The 15,652-nt window shown below is 44.1% G+C and overlaps 1 protein-coding gene across 1 annotated transcript in view; it reads right to left on the bottom strand.

Annotated features, from left to right (window-relative positions):
• The window catches only part of SCML4 (Scm polycomb group protein like 4), a 117,159-nt gene that overhangs the window by 38,414 nt on the left and 63,093 nt on the right, over positions 1–15,652 (bottom strand). Inside the window, exons 3-4 of the mRNA XM_043592055.1 lie at positions 2,731–2,860; positions 1,121–1,321 (exon numbers count right to left, since the gene is read on the bottom strand). Of these exons, the coding sequence (XP_043447990.1) occupies positions 1,121–1,321; positions 2,731–2,860 (331 nt within the window). The remainder of the gene's footprint in view (positions 1–1,120; positions 1,322–2,730; positions 2,861–15,652) is intronic.

The following is a 15,652-nucleotide window of genomic DNA, read 5'->3' on the forward strand; positions in this document are numbered from 1 at the left end:
AGAGGTCATGGCCTTGATGCTGGGCCAAAGAAGACACCATGCTGTGCCCTTGGAGTCAAGACATTTGCACAGGGGTGGTGCTCTGAGGCTTAAGGGCAGGTGGTAATAACGATTGTTTAGAGACTTGGGTAAGGCAGAAAGAGCCTCTACAGCCAAACATATGAAGAGGGCAGCACTCCCAACTCTGCCTCTCATCTTAGGTGACAACTGCCACTCCCTCTGGAAGCTGTTGGGGCAGGGATGAACCTGGAGGATGGTGGTAACAATGGGAGAAGGGATTGACTCTGAAGGGCTTTTACAAAAAACAACTCACCCCATAAGAGGGGCTTGAGACCATGAGCTTCCCCACTGCCCTGCATGGTGATACGTACCATGAAGAAGGAATGAGGCAGAGCAAGGAAGAATAGTGACATGGGCTGATATTTTAGACCAAGTGTTCAGAAAAGGTCTCCTGGATAAGGCAGTATTTGAGTAGAACCCTGAAGGAAGTCCAGGAGCAAGTCAAGCATGGACAGCTGGGGGAAGAACATTCCAGAAAGAACAGCAGGTGCAAAGACCCTGAGGCAGGAGCATGGTTGGAGGATAACAGGGGGAACAGCAAGGAGGCCAGCAAGGCTGCAGCAGAGTGAGGACGCAAGAGAAGTGACCGGGAGATCAAAGAGGTAGGCAGGACCAGTTCACATAGGGCCTCTGGGTCGTCATAAGGACATGGGCTTTTTCTTGGAGTGACATGAGAGCCATTGAGGGTGCAGAGCAGAGGAGGGGCACGCTATGGCTTCGATTTTTAAAGAACAAAGAGTAGCTGCTGTAAGTGGTGAACCATGGCTGGCTTCTGGATATATTTTGAAGTTAGAGCAATAGGATTTACTGATGAGCTGGAAGCGGGGGGGTGGGTGAGAGAAGAGTTAAAGGTGAGGATTCTTACTGAAGTCTGGAAGCATCTTCTCCTCAAGCCCAGAGAGAGGCCGTCAGCACACGAGCTAACCTAAGGCCCCTGGAGCCCAGGGGATGGAAGACAGACCCTGGCCACAGCCACTGTCCCCCAAGCCTGAATATGACCTCTTCCATCTTCAGAGAGACACCCACGTCCCTTCTCATACAACGTGCCCCCGGGACTTACCTGATACCATCTCACCACCATAGCCTTGTTTGACCAGGGAGAAGACAAGCTTCTGCTGGTGGGCACAGTCAATGCACGCTTGCACGGCCTGCTGCAAGACTGCCGACGGCCTCTCGGGCCCGAAGTGCTCAGGGAGCTGCTGCACCTTCCTCCTCTCCAGGTATGGCCCTGCGTTGGCTTGCTTGTTGATGTAGAGGCAGACTGTGGAAACAGAGCCACGAAGCCCTCAGCATCAGGGGGATCAGGCCAGGCAGCTGCTCCTGTGTACATGGAGGATACCTCAGCCATGCCACCTTGGCCCTCACCTTGGGAAAGGCTGAGAAGAACAAAAGTGGGACTGATTCTTCCCAATGTAAGAAGGAAAAGGAGGAAAAGAGCCAATCACTCCCAACTGCCAGAGGCTTGCTCTCAAGAGAACCTCTTGGTTGGGAACAGATAGGTTGGTCCCCTGTGATGTACTCGAATCTGAATCGCAGACAATAATGGAGACCCATGTGGACCATGTGTATAAATGTGTTTCCATACTGAAAATGCACACACCAAAACCTTCCCTTCTCCTCCAAAGGAGCTGTTAAGCTTACATGTAATGTTTGCCAATTTTGTTGTTGTTGTTGTTAACCTTCAGTGAATCAGAAAATTAAGACACGGCTGCTTATCCAAAGACTATATATTCAATGAAGTTTTTTTTTTTATTTTTTTTTCAACGTTTATTTATTTTTTGGGACAGAGAGAGACAGAGCATGAACAGGGGAGGGGCAGAGAGAGAGGGAGACACAGAATCGGAAACAGGCTCCAGGCTCTGAGCCATCAGCCCAGAGCCTGACGCGGGGCTCGAACTCCCGGACCGCGAGATCGTGACCTGGCTGAAGTCGGACGCTTAACCGACTGCGCCACCCAGGTGCCCCTATATTCAGTGAAGTTTTAAGGAGAGTGCTATTTATAATCTCAGAGATTTTAAATACTCAGCTGCCCGTTTAGGGAAGCCCAACCAATGGTCCCCACACTTTTAAAGTAATATACCCCATCAGTAAACAAACTTGGAGCACATGCCCCAAAAGGTGTTTATTTTTTTTATAGGTTATATACATTCTTGACTATTTTAATGTAGTGCATGCATTTTAAAACATAACCAAGAAATAGAAAATTTTTAAGTAAATATTAATATTAGGTGTCATAGTTTCTTCCCCATGTTAACAACTCCTTGGCTGTCTCCGCCCTCATCCCAGGATATGAGGAACTTACTTTGGGGGCTATTAGTGCAAAGCAGTGTTGAAAAGGAGAGATGGAAACTCTTCAAGGTGGGCAGGGTCACTCTCGGTGGAAAGTAAACCTGGCTCTGAAAATGAAACACCAGGCCACCACACCACTCTTTCTAGTCCCACCCCAAGGCAACCAGCTGAACCTGAGATGCATTGAAAACCAAGTTTCAAGTAATCCTACCTGTGAGACACTTAAACTAATATTCTCAGAGAAATCTGGTTGTCCTGCCTGCCAGCTAACACACTAAATCCTTCATTAGAGCTATCCCAGTGGTAGCTCTCCAGTTCACAAAGTAACTGCTAGATGGCTGGCTGACCATCACAGCCTTAGAGGTCATTCGGCTGACATACCTGTGAGAGCCTGTGGGGCGGCCAAGCTGGGTATGGTGGCTGCATCCTGAGGGATGGAGCTGAGGTCGGGCTCCGGTGTGCTCCGCGGAGGCGAGAGGGCTAAAGGAGTCATAAGAACCCGAGACTTGAGCTGCAAGACAGAGCCCACTTAGTCAAGGAAAATCTGGAAATGCTCCCTACACTTGCCCCAAATTTTTCGTGGATGTCAATTAGCCACTGCTACTCTATCATGCTTCCATGTCTTTTTATTGTGCAGCTACGGAACTTCAGATTCAAGTTCATGTTCAAGATTCATGTTTGGGGTCACACTCAGAGGTCAGCTCTGCACCCCACCCTTATACTGGAGTCAGCCAGGAAATGATTGTGTCAGGCAGTGAGTGTGGGAACACAAGAGGTAGGAACCGTTGAAATGTGTAAGCTCTCTGAGTGCAGGGCACAGGGTAGAGACTTCCCAGCCTGCAAATACCTAGAATTCTGTGGTCAGGGCTTTCCCAACAGCCACACCGAAACTGACCCTGAATCCCTCCTCAGCCTCTGCTGAGCTTTCTGCTCTCAAAGATCACTGGATCCTGCTGGAAAAGAAAGCAGAAGACATTCCTCCAAGGGGCTTACATACTGCTCAGTGTTTATTTCCCGCAGTGGAGACTGTCAAGGGTGGCCCGAGTGTGGATATGACTGTATTGTCGGGTAGTGAGAAGCCGCCGCCTTGAAGGTCTCATTTGAAATCACAAATGAGGAATTGAAATTTACTGTTATGAAATAAGATGGAGATGACTGGTTGGTTGATTATGTCAATGCCAACAAGTCACTCTCTGTACCAAGATTTGACAGAAAATCTTCTAGTCCTCATTCTCCACCAAAAAAATAATGAATAATTCAGTCACTTCACCTCTTCACCACTGACCTGTGTCTGTTCTCTACTACAGACCAATTAAATCAATCTCTGGGGTGAGACCAAGGCATCAGGAGTTGTAACATGTACTCAGATGATTCCAACACATAGTTAAGGTTGGGGGCCACTGCTCCACTGCCTTTCAACTTTAAGGTTCAGTCCCCTGAAGGGTCCTATTAAAATGTGGATGGATTCTGATTCAGGAAATCTGGGGTGGGGCCTAAGGTTCTGCATTTCCCAGACAGTGCTGATGCTGCTAGTCTGTGGACCATACTTTGAGTAGCAACGGTGTGTATTTTGTTGTAAATATATATGCCCACCCCACCCATATCCTAACTTGCTTCCTGGAGTTTTAGGATAGAATAATAACGACAGTCTTGAAAAAACAGTATTCCTACTGCTAATTATGCACTCATTCTACATTTATTCGTGTATTCACTCAAAAAAAAAATGTATTGAGTGTCTATTGCAAGCCAGACGCTCTTCTAGTTACTAGGGATACAACAGGGAACAAATCAGACAAACGTCTTTGCCCTCATGGAACTGACATTCTGTTGGGGGTAAATAGACAACAAATGGAATAAAGTACATGATATAGTATATTAGAAGGTGATAATAGCTGGAGGTAAAAATAAAGAGAAAAAGGGAATAGAGTGTAATTGAGTTATAGTTTAGATTAAAATCTTATTTATTTTTTTAAATGTTTATTTTTGAGAGAGAGAGAGCGTGCACAGGTAGGGGAGGGGCAGAGAGAGGGACAGAAAGAATCCCAGGCAGGCTTTGTGCTGTGCTGACAGCGTGGGATCTTATCCCACAACCATGGGATCGTGACCTGGGCTGAAATCGAGAGTTGGATGCCCAACCAACTGAGGAAATCAGACACCCCTAGACTGAAGTTTTAAAATAGGGTGGTTAAGGCACTTCTTGGGTGACATTGCACAAAGATTCCAGGGAGATGAGGGAGCAAGTCATACCAGTGTCTATGGGAAGAATATTCCAGTGAGTGAGAATATCAAGTGCAAAGGTCCTGAAACAAAAGCATGCCTGGAGGGTTTGTGCAACATAGGGAAGCAATAGTGAGACTGGAAAGGTGAAACCACAGGGCTTTGCAGGACACTGTAAGTTCTTTGACTTACTCTGAGCTCCTTTTTATTTTATTATTTTATTTTATTTTATTTTATTTTATTATTGTGCTTTATTGTATTTTATTGTATTTCATTTCATTGTTGTTTATTGTATTTTTTGAGACACAGAGAGAAAGCATGTATGCACGTGAGCTGGGGAGGGGCAGAGGCAGAGAGGGAATCCCAAGCAGGCTCTGTGCTCAGTGCATAGCCCAACATGGGCTCAGTCTCACAACTGCAAGATCATGACCTGAGCCAAAATCGAGAGTTGGACACTTAATAGGTTGAGCCATCCAGGTGCTGCTACCCTGAGCTCTTTAAAGCAGAGAAACTACAGGATCTAAACTAACATTTTAACAATTTGACTATTGTTTTGAGGAGAGATAAAAGGGACAAAAGCGGGAGGCCACTAATCCAGAGTAGATGAGAGATGACGGTAGATTGGATTAGGTTAATAGCAGTGGAGGAGATGAGAAGTAGACAGACTCTGCATAGATTTTCAAGGTAGAATCAGCTAGACTTACTACACACTGACTGTGGTGTGTGTGAGAGAGAAAGAAGTCAAAGATGACTCCAAGGTTTGAGCTAGGAAGGCTGTAGATAGAATAACAGGTTTGGGGGATGGGGGATAGACTAGGGAAGACCAGAGGCTGGTTTTGGACATGTCAAGTTTATGATGCATACATGCCAGTAGAGATGTTAAGTAGGCAGGTGCATGTACTAGAGTATGGAATTCTGGGGGAAAGTCTAAAGGGAGATTTAATTTGAGAATCATCAATACAGAGTTGACATTTAAGGCCATGATAATGAGTGAGATCATCAGAGAATAACATGGAAGGAGTGTATAGATGGAGAAGAGAAAAATCTAAGCACTGAGCCTTGCAAAACTGCAATATGAAAAGTCTTGGAAAGATGAGGAGGAACCAGCAAGACAAACCAGGAAAGGGGTGCCTGGGTGGTTCAGTTGGTTAAGCAGCCAACTTCAGCTCAGGTCACGATAATCTCATGGTCTGTGAGTTCAAGCCCTGCATCAGGCTCTGTGCTGATAGCTCCGAGCCTGGAGCCTGCTTCAGATTCTGTGTCTCCCTCTCTCTCTGCCCCTCCTCTGCTCATGTTCTCTTTCTCTCTGTCTCTCAAAAAATGAACATAAACGTTAAAAATTTTTTAATTTTTTAAATGTTTTATTTATTTTAAGAGAGAGAAAGAGAGAATGAGTGGGTGAGGGGCAGAGAGAGAGTGAGACACAGATTCTAAAGAAGCCTCCAGGCTCTGAGCTGTCAGCACAGAGCCTGACACGGGGTTTGAACTCACGAACCACGAGATCATGACCTGAGCTGAAGTCAGACGCTTAACCAGCTGAGCTACCCAGGCACCCCCCAAAAAATTAAACAAACAAACAAACAAACAAACAAACAGGAAAGACATCCAGTGGGGTGGAAAGACAACTGGGAGAGTATGGCCTTGTGGGAGCCAAATGTAAAAAGTGTTTCACAAAGGAGAGGGTGATCAGTCAGGTCAAAAGCTCTGATCCGACAAGGAAGACTAGAAGTGGCCCTTAGATGTGCAACTTCCTAGCAAGAGAGGTGGTTGTACAGTGGGTGGGATGAGAACCTGATTAGAATTAGCTGAAGAAATAATGGGAAGAGAAGCATTGGGATCAGGAGGTAAAGTCAGCTCTTTCAAGGAGGCCTGTCTGAAAGGGGAGCCGAAAATTAGCAGTAGCAAGAAAGAAAAGTCAGATCAAATGGTTCACATCCATTAGGTTAGCTACTATCAAAAACAAATAAAAATAAAAGATAAAAAGTAGTGGCAAGGATGTGTAGAAATCAGAACACTTGGTGGTAATGCAAAATGGAGCAGTGTAGTAGTTCCTCAAGAAATTTAAAATAGAATTACCCAGCAATTCAGTTTCTGGGTCTATATCCAAAAGAATTGAAAGCCAGGAGGTATTTGATACTCATGCTCATAGCAGCGCTATTCACAACAGTCCACGAGGAAGCAACTATAAATGTCCATTGACAGATGAATGGGTAAACAACAGGTCGTACATCCACACAAGGGGATATTATTCAGCCTTGAAAGGGAAGAAAATTTTGGCACATGCCACAATATGCATGAGACTTGAGGAAATTTGCTAAGTGAAATAAGCCAGTCACCAAAGACAAATATTGCCTATTTCCACTTATATAAGATGCCTAGAATAGTCAAATGCATTGAAACAGAAAGTAGAATAGTGCTTTCGAGGGGCTGGAGGGAGGAGGGAATGGGGAGTTGTTGTTTAACAGGTACAGTGTTTTGGTTTTGCAAGGTGAAGTTCTGGAAATTGAATGCACAACAATGTGAATACACTGAACACTAGAACTGTACATTTAGAAATGGTTGTGATGAGGGGCGCCTGGGTGGCTCAGTCGGTTGAGTGTCCGACTTCGGCTCAGGTCATGATCTCACGATTCGTGGGTTTGAGCCCCACATCGGGCTCTGAGATGTCAGAGTCTGGAGCCTGTTGGGGATTCTGTCTCCCCCTCTCTCTGCCCCTCCCCCGCTTGCACTCTGTCTCTGTCTCTCTCTCTCTCAAAAATAAAGATTAAAAATTAAAAAAAAAGAAAGGGTTATGAGGGTAAATTTTATGCTATGTGTCTTTTACAACAATTAAAACATTTTTAAAAATCTTTTAAGGTTTTTGGTATTTGAGATGGGAGAAACATGTATTAATACTGATGGCAATAATCCAGTCGAGAGGGAAGAAAGGATGATACGAGGGCATGCGTGCAGAGCTACTAGCTTCAGGACTCTGAGTAGGTGAGAGGGGATGAGATTTAGTGAATGGAGGCGGGTGCGTGGGAGGGGGATGGCAAGGCCTGAGAGAGAAACACGGACCTTTCATCTATTTTATTGCAAGGCAGAATATAACGGCCTCGATCTGGGGTGGGTGGATGTGGAGGTGGGAGCTTACAAAAGGTCTCTTCTGATGGCTACTAGTTTCTCAGTGAGGCTGGAAGCTTGAGTGTGAGGACAGAGGAGAGTGTGTTAATGAACTAGGAGGGTAGGAGAAGTGGGGGCACAGGGTGTGGCTGCTGAGCAACGTGGAAGGCACAGTGGGATGTGTGGACATGAATTTAAGTTCATTAAAATGAACTTAAAAGGAGACCAGTCAAAAGTGAGTACACTGGCTGCACCGGGCTGTATGGGTGCAGCATCTGGGGCTTTTGCGAGAGACACTGTGTTCATCAGAAGCTACAATTAACAACAGAGACTTCACCTTATTCTGCATTTAGCATTTGAAAAAGTAAAGGGCCCATCAGGTAGCAATACACTGCTAAATACTATAAAAACAATCTGAAAGAAACCTTAGTGGTGGGAGGGAGCAGACCAGAAACCTACTGTGACTGACTTCAGCATGGTTCCCTCACCTACTAAGTGGGACAGGGTTATAGTTACGCTGCCTGTTCTCCCAGATTATGCACTAAGTGTCCCTTTGACAGTCTTTCGAGAAATGATATACTGCCCTGCATGCCTTGTGATGGAGAGGCTGGTGGTGGCAGTGCCCAAGGACTGTGGATAGCAGACTCTGGAAGGGCCTGGTTAAATCCTCCTTTACAGGCTGAAAGCCCTCCAACCAACATACAGATAATGATGTTGGTGGGGAAAAGGCAAGATTTGGCAGGTTGTCGTTTTTTCACCTGTGGTCTTTAAGTAAATCACCCAAAGATCCTCATGATCCTTCCCTAGAAAGATGATGATAGTGTCGATGGTGAGGATGGTGAGGATGGTGAGGACAGGGAGGACGGAGAGGATGGGGAGGATGGTGATGGTGGTGAAGAAAGTGATGGCAGCTAAGACTTGGGTTGCCAGACACTGTTTACTGTTCATTTAAGCACCATGACCTAATGTTTGCTTGCTATGTTAATATTTATTATAAAAGAATCTGTTCATTGAACCCACCTCCAATGAAGTAATACAATTATAGCTGGTTGTTACCTCTGTCTGTCATTTCTGCCCAGATAAAGCAATTCAAGACATTAGAAAAAGTCAGCTGGTTGCAGGGCCAACTTTCTGAATTCATCCAACCTCTAAAACAACGGTGGGACTTTTGAATAAAGAAGAAAAACTCATGCAACTGTGGGTGGTATACGACTTTAAAAAAATTCTTCTTGATTAAAGAATAAATCATCAGTAGGAATACCTTTGAGTTAGCATTCTGAAATTTCTATCTCATTGTCTAACATAAAGGGAAAAAAAAAGATTCCTAAATGGGAGTCACATATGATTTTAGAGGGCTCCTAAGACAGAAATGAGCTCAGTGACTAGGAATGTCCTTTGGTGTGATGTGGGGCCCATTCTGTCAGTGCCTCTCCCATGTGGAATGGGGAGCTACCTGTTGCCCAATGTATCCAAGCTTTCCTCTGGAAGGGCATTTGTCTTTGCCATTGCTAGTTGTTGCTGTTGTTTTGTTGTGTTTTGCTATGTTTGGGGTTTTTTTTAATGTTTATTTATTTATTTAGAGACAGAGACAGTGAGAAAGCATGAGCAGGGGAGGGGCAGAGAGAGAGGGAGGGAGAGAATCCCAAAGAAGCTCTACACTGTCAGCGCAGAGCCCGACCTGGGGCTCAATCTCACCAATGGTGAGATCATCACCTGAACTGAAATCAAGAGTCAGAGGCTTAACTGACTGAGCCACCCAGGCACCACTGCTGTGTTTTGTTTTTTAGTTGGACAAAACAAAACACCATGCTCCTATTTTGGTTTCTAATACCATTCTTCAATAAAAGGAACAAAGGCTCCTTGGAGAAATGGCTGATTCTAGGTCAAGGGCAGGAAATACACAAGATGAGCCTGTGGCATCTTGTCCCAGAAAATAAAGTAACACACACACACACACACACACACACACACAATGATGAGGGCAGGTCATAGGAACATGTGAGTCAATCAAAAGAGCTTGTAATGTCCAAATCTAGAACAATATGAGCAATAAATAAAGAACGGGTAATGGATTATAATTCAAAGTATACAGTAAATATCCATGACTCCATACTGACATAAATGAATAATTGACTAGAGAGACACATGGAGGAGACAAACCTCCTATGCATTAATATTCCAAACGGTTTGTGGAGTGTAACTTCTCACTCCTTAAGTGTGGGCTGCACATAGTGACTTCCTTCCAAAGAGGACAGTATGGAAATGAGGAAAAGTAATTTTACAGTGGAGAAACCTGTCAAACACCACCTCAGGCACGTGATCAAGTCACCATCCACAGTGATAAGCCATGTTGATAGTATGCACCCTCCACATGGCACAATGGGAATAGCACCTTACCTCTGGAATCTTCTTCCCAGAGACCCATGACCCCAGTCTAATCATTAGGAAAACATCAGACAAACCCAAGTTACAGAACATTTTACAAAACACTTGACCAATACTCCTAAAAACTGCCAATGCCATCAAAAACAAGGAAAGTCTGAGAAACTTTTACAGCCCAGAGGAACCTAAGGAGACATGACAACAAGATGTTAATGTGATATCCTGGATAGGTCCTGGGACAGAAGAGAGGAAAACTAATGAATCTGAATAAAATATGGACATTATTTAATAATGATGTGTTATTATTGGTTTACTACTTGTGACAAATGTATCACAGTAATATAAGATGTTAACAACAGAAGAAACTAGGTGTGGGGTACATGAGAATCTCTGTTTTATCATTGCAACTCTCCTGTAAATCTAAAGGTATTCCAAAAATACGGTTTATTTGTACAGTATTAAAAGCAGGATCTGGCAGAATAAACTGGGTAAAATGGAGAGGAAGAAGGGAGGAGAAGCCTCTTTCTTGGATGCATAAGACTGGAGGAAGATTAGGTGCCCAGGATGCTGTGCTCTGACATATTGGAGCTAATCCTTGACCTTCAAAGCCAACAACCCTGTACGGAGGCTGGCAAAGTTGGCACCTTTACCTGAAATTCAAAACCTCAATCAAACGGGTGTGGTGACTCCTCATCCAGGGCATGGTTTCCAGTGGCTGCCAGAGGGGCTGTGCTTTGCTGGGGTAGAGTATCGTGGTGGGTGAAGCAGAAGAGTAAGGAGTTGGTCCCTGCCAGCTGGCGATTCCACCAAAGAGGGCTGGGGAATATGGAATATGGGGGCAGCTCATCTTTCTTTTCCATTTACAGATCCAAAATAAGGGCCTGGAGAGCTTCTTGCTCCAGCTGTCTTTCAGGGAAGACCTTCTCTAAGACATTTACTAGAGAATCACTGGAAAGAGTTGGGGGAGGGGAGGGTTTGTTTGCAAACTGAGATGTGTGGCCAGGGGACGCTAACAGAGGAAGGATCGTTTGATGTAAAAATTGCAGTATTTTTCTAGAACTATGCAAACGTGGCAGAAACAAAAGTACCAAATAAACAACGTTTCATAGATTGACAGCAAGAAGTTGGTAATCCGAGGACAGAGAGTGTGGTTAGGGGACTGCCTGCACATCAGCAGAGATGAACCAACAAAGCAAAATTTAAAAACAAGTTCAGGGTGGCCGTGGGCACCTACATTGGAATCTGTGCTCAAAGTCCAGCTCAGCCACACACCAACCCTGTCTTAAGTCTTGTAAGTTAGGATTTGGGAGCCTGTCCTTCCTCACTTGTGTGAGGATATCAATACCTCCTCACAGGGACGTGACAAGATTTAGACGTAAACATTTAGCATAGGGCTAATGCAAAGTAGAACTTCATAAAGGTTTGTTATTATTATTGCTGATGGTATGGAGAGAGGGCATGACAAGAAGGAGAGCGCCCACATTTCCTCACCCACAGAGTGGACACTGAGAACTGGCATGATTTCAGTCATCAACTACACATTGCTGATGCCCTGCAGGAGAACAGCCAGAGCACAGGGCTCAGAGTTAGATCTGGGATTTGAACCTTGGGTCTGCCACCAGTTCACATGGGACTCTGAGCAACTCATTCAGTGCTTCCCGGCTTCATCTTCCAAAGCCATTAGATTGGGTAGATTGTTGGTTTCTAAGTTCTCTTCTAATCCATAATGCGTATATACCCTGCATTAGACTACTTCTGGAAACATCATAGAATTTGAGACAAAAACCAGTGTCAGTGCCATATTTTGAATGTTGAATAGAAGAAACGTGGCATCCTAAATTTCTTTGTAATTCTATTTCTGAAAATATAGAAAACTGGGTTATTTGGAGCGCCTGGGTGGCTCAGTCGGATGGGCATCTGACGCTGGCTCGGATCATGATCTCACGGTTGGTGGGTTTGAGTCCCACGTCGGGCTCTGTGCTGACAGCTCGGAGCCTGGAGCCTGCTTCAGATTCTGTGTCTCCCTCTTTCTCTGCTCCTCCCCTGTTCGTACTCTCTCTCTTTCAAGAATAAATATTTAAAAAAATATGTTTAAAAAAAAATAAAACTAGGTTATTTGGATCAACTGAGAACAACCACAAGGAATGGATAAAATGTAAGGTTAATGAAAGTACAGAGGGGCTGATAATATATAAAGAATTATCAGGCCAATATAGAAGTGAAATCTAGGCCTCAGGAATTGCTATGGAGCTCAGGGCTCACCCAAAGGGCTACAACCTCAGGACAAAGATGAGCCAGATGTAAATTTGCCCCACCTTACCCCCACCCCCACCTGACAATGAGGGAAGTGCCCAGAATCTCTGAAAAGATACTGCCACAAGCCGAATAGTAATTCAATAGAGAACAGAGTGTTAACTTTCAATGAGTAGAAAAAAATTTAAATACCTAAAAAAAAAAAAAATTCCAAAAGAAGGCAGGAAAGATGAGTAAAAGGAGCACAGAATGAATGAGATAAATAGAACACACAAAATAAAATATACATTTAAACCCAAACTTATCAGTGATTTCTTTAAACATAAGTGGACTCAATGCCTAGTTAAAAGGCAAAGATTATTATACGGGATGTTAGGGGTTGAAATGTGTCCCCCAAAATGATGTTGAAGCCCTAACTCCCAGGACCTGTGAATGTGACCTTATTTGGAAATGGGGTCTTTGCTGATGATCCGTTAAAATGAAGTCATTAAGGTAGGCCCTAATCCAATATGATTGTATCCTTATAAAAGGGGAAATTTGGACAGAAACGGTCAAGTACAGAGGGAAGACAATGTGAAGATGCAGGAAGAAGGCCTTCTATGAGCCAAGGTGTAGACTGGTCTTGGATTTCTACCCTCCAGAACTGTGAGACACTAAATTTCTATTGTTTAAGCCACACAGTTTGTTGTACTTTGCTACAGTGGCCCTAGGAAACCAATATACCATATTTAAAAAAAAAAAAATCATGTTCCCCCTCCCTTCCTTCCCCTCTACAGCCCTACTTGAGAATAACTTTGTTTATGTCCCTGCCGTAGCTTTTCTTGGGGGCACATTCCTCCTTTAGACTCACCCTCTTTCTCCACATAAAACTCCCCCAGGGTTCTGATGAGATGCTGTGGGAGTAGAGTTAGGGAAAACTCAATACCTCACTGTGCTTAACCTCAGACTTTAGTCTAAAAACTTGCTTGTTAGAAATGCAAATCAGTTCCAACAACAAGAAGGTTGTAGCCAATGACCTAATCCCATTCCTAGGAGTCGGCCTGTTTCTGGGTCTACCCATACATTCTTCTCCCTGCACTTGAAGGAGAGATTGAACACCTAAGGGATAGAGCGGCCAGTATCCCTTGGCCTGGAGGCCTGCTTTGGCAACATGCCTTTCAGTTAAATCTGAGATCCTAGCTAAGCTATCTTTGAGCTTCTCTAAGAAAATAAAAGGACCCCAATACAATAAACTGCCTACACCACAATGAAGAAAGAAAGGGATGCTTGAAGGTGGGAGGGAAATGGGCTGGCTCTCTTGGGCCTTTCAGAAGTACAAACATGGTGGAGACAGGGTGAGGATGCTGGAGCTTTCTCCCACCATCTCTGTGCTGGGTTCAGATTCTTCTCTGGACCCAGGCAGCCACTGAAACTGGTGAAGAGCAGAGGTGAGTGGCATGGGTGGCTGCTGCTTTGCCGAGGGCAGGGAAGAATGGTTTAATTTCCTCCTGACCGAGGCAAGCTGAGAGAGGAGATGATGAACCTGGTACTCCATGGGTACCAGGAGAGAGAACAAAGAAAAGGGAAAACAAACAAACACTTGATAAAGGGAAATTCAGAAGAATGCATCTATCTGTGAGAATTATTTAATGGGATGCTGTCTCTACGCCCTCCGACCCCAACAATCTTTAATAGAGACCACACATTTCAAGGAATGGTTGGTGTGGTTGGGTTTCTTACAGAAACTGGTGAGGAGGCCAAGTTCTCTGCATCAGCAGGAGTGGGGTCGGCCCTGCAGATGAGAGAGGAAACATGGCACGTCCAGTGACAGGCATCATGTGCATAGAGGAGCTCAGAGCAGTGGGAGGCTGGAGCCGGCTTGTACACAAAGGATGACTTATATTTTCAGGAATATTGCAAGTTGTTAAACATGGTGATTATTAAACATTAAAGTATATATACTTCCAGAGAATTAATTTAAAATACATTCAAAACAAGGTAATAGATACTCAAAACTCATCACTGTCTAACTATTTTATTATCAATACTGACACCATGTCCTTAGATGTCATCTTGGCGCCTTGAACCTGGCCATGTTGGGAACATCTCCACCTTGGAAATTGGCGAATGCTATGAATTAGGGCTGACTTTACTACTTTGTTGACTTACAGACTTGAGAGAGTGATGGAGAAAATGGTAAAAACACAAACTAAACTTAAAAGTGTGCCTTCTTTGTAGCTGTGACACCGTGAATAGCACAAAAAACTGAACTATTTTTTTTTACAAACTATCCTCTGTCCACGATAAATTTGTGAAGAAGTTTATCCCATTCTCAACATACAATTCCAATATACAACTTCACTGTTTACATTTCCCTTACTTCTTAACATAATTGGAAACATCGACTAGCGTTCATGCCCGAGTTACACTCAGAACGCTGCGGGGAATCATAAACCAGCACACGAGGGCCTCACGCCCACCATTGCACCTCACGCCCACCATTGCACCTCAACCTTGGCCCTTGCTCCAGCCCTGGTGTTGGGGCTGGAGGGTAATAGAAAGCCACAGGAGAGATAGTCCATATCCTAGGTGCTGTTTTTTGTGCTTGTGTAATCATTTTCCTCCATGGGGCACAGGTGGGGCACCAAGCCCACCATCAGCAAGGGGAGGCCTTGAAGACAGGGACAGGAAGGGTTATTTGGTATCTATTCTTCCCTTGCATACTACCATGCTACATTTGGTGTTCCAAAATATAACTCTAAGACAATATAAGATCTGGACAATCAAAGAATCATCAAAGCCATTTTGACAGTTTTTGTGAAAACACATTTTAGAAAGAGACTTTAAACAAGTGTTGAAACAAACAAAACGCTTTCTGCTTAAGTTTGAACATTTTCCTACTTGAGAGTTTTGTGAATTTGACTTCCTTGTTACACAATGCCAAGAACACATACTCTTTTGGGGGTCGGGAGGTGGGAAGAAAAGGATGACAATAAAAAAGAGAGAATAAAACATAATGTTGTGAGGAACGTGGGTGCCTCAGTCGATTAAGCATCTGACTCTTGATTTCAGTTCAGGTCCTGATCCCAGGGTCTTGTGTTTGAGCCTCGTGTGCAGAGGCTGCCTGGGATTCTCTCTCTCTACCTCTATCTCTGCGCCTCCCCCACTCGTGCATGTGTGCTCTCTTTCTCTCAAAATAAAAAAAAAAAAAAACATAATGTTGTATTTCCTTATGTTTATTAGAAAATCACTCTCTTTATAGAGTAAATTTTCTAGGTAACAGAAGACTGTTCTGTAAGTACTTAGCAGAGGCTGCTGGTTATTCCCAAATATCCACGCTCCCTTCTTTCTTTATTAATGCAATCTCTGA

The sequence above is a fragment of the Prionailurus bengalensis genome, chromosome B2, assembly GCF_016509475.1.
Source record: "Prionailurus bengalensis isolate Pbe53 chromosome B2, Fcat_Pben_1.1_paternal_pri, whole genome shotgun sequence".
Taxonomy (NCBI): Eukaryota; Metazoa; Chordata; class Mammalia; order Carnivora; family Felidae; genus Prionailurus; species Prionailurus bengalensis.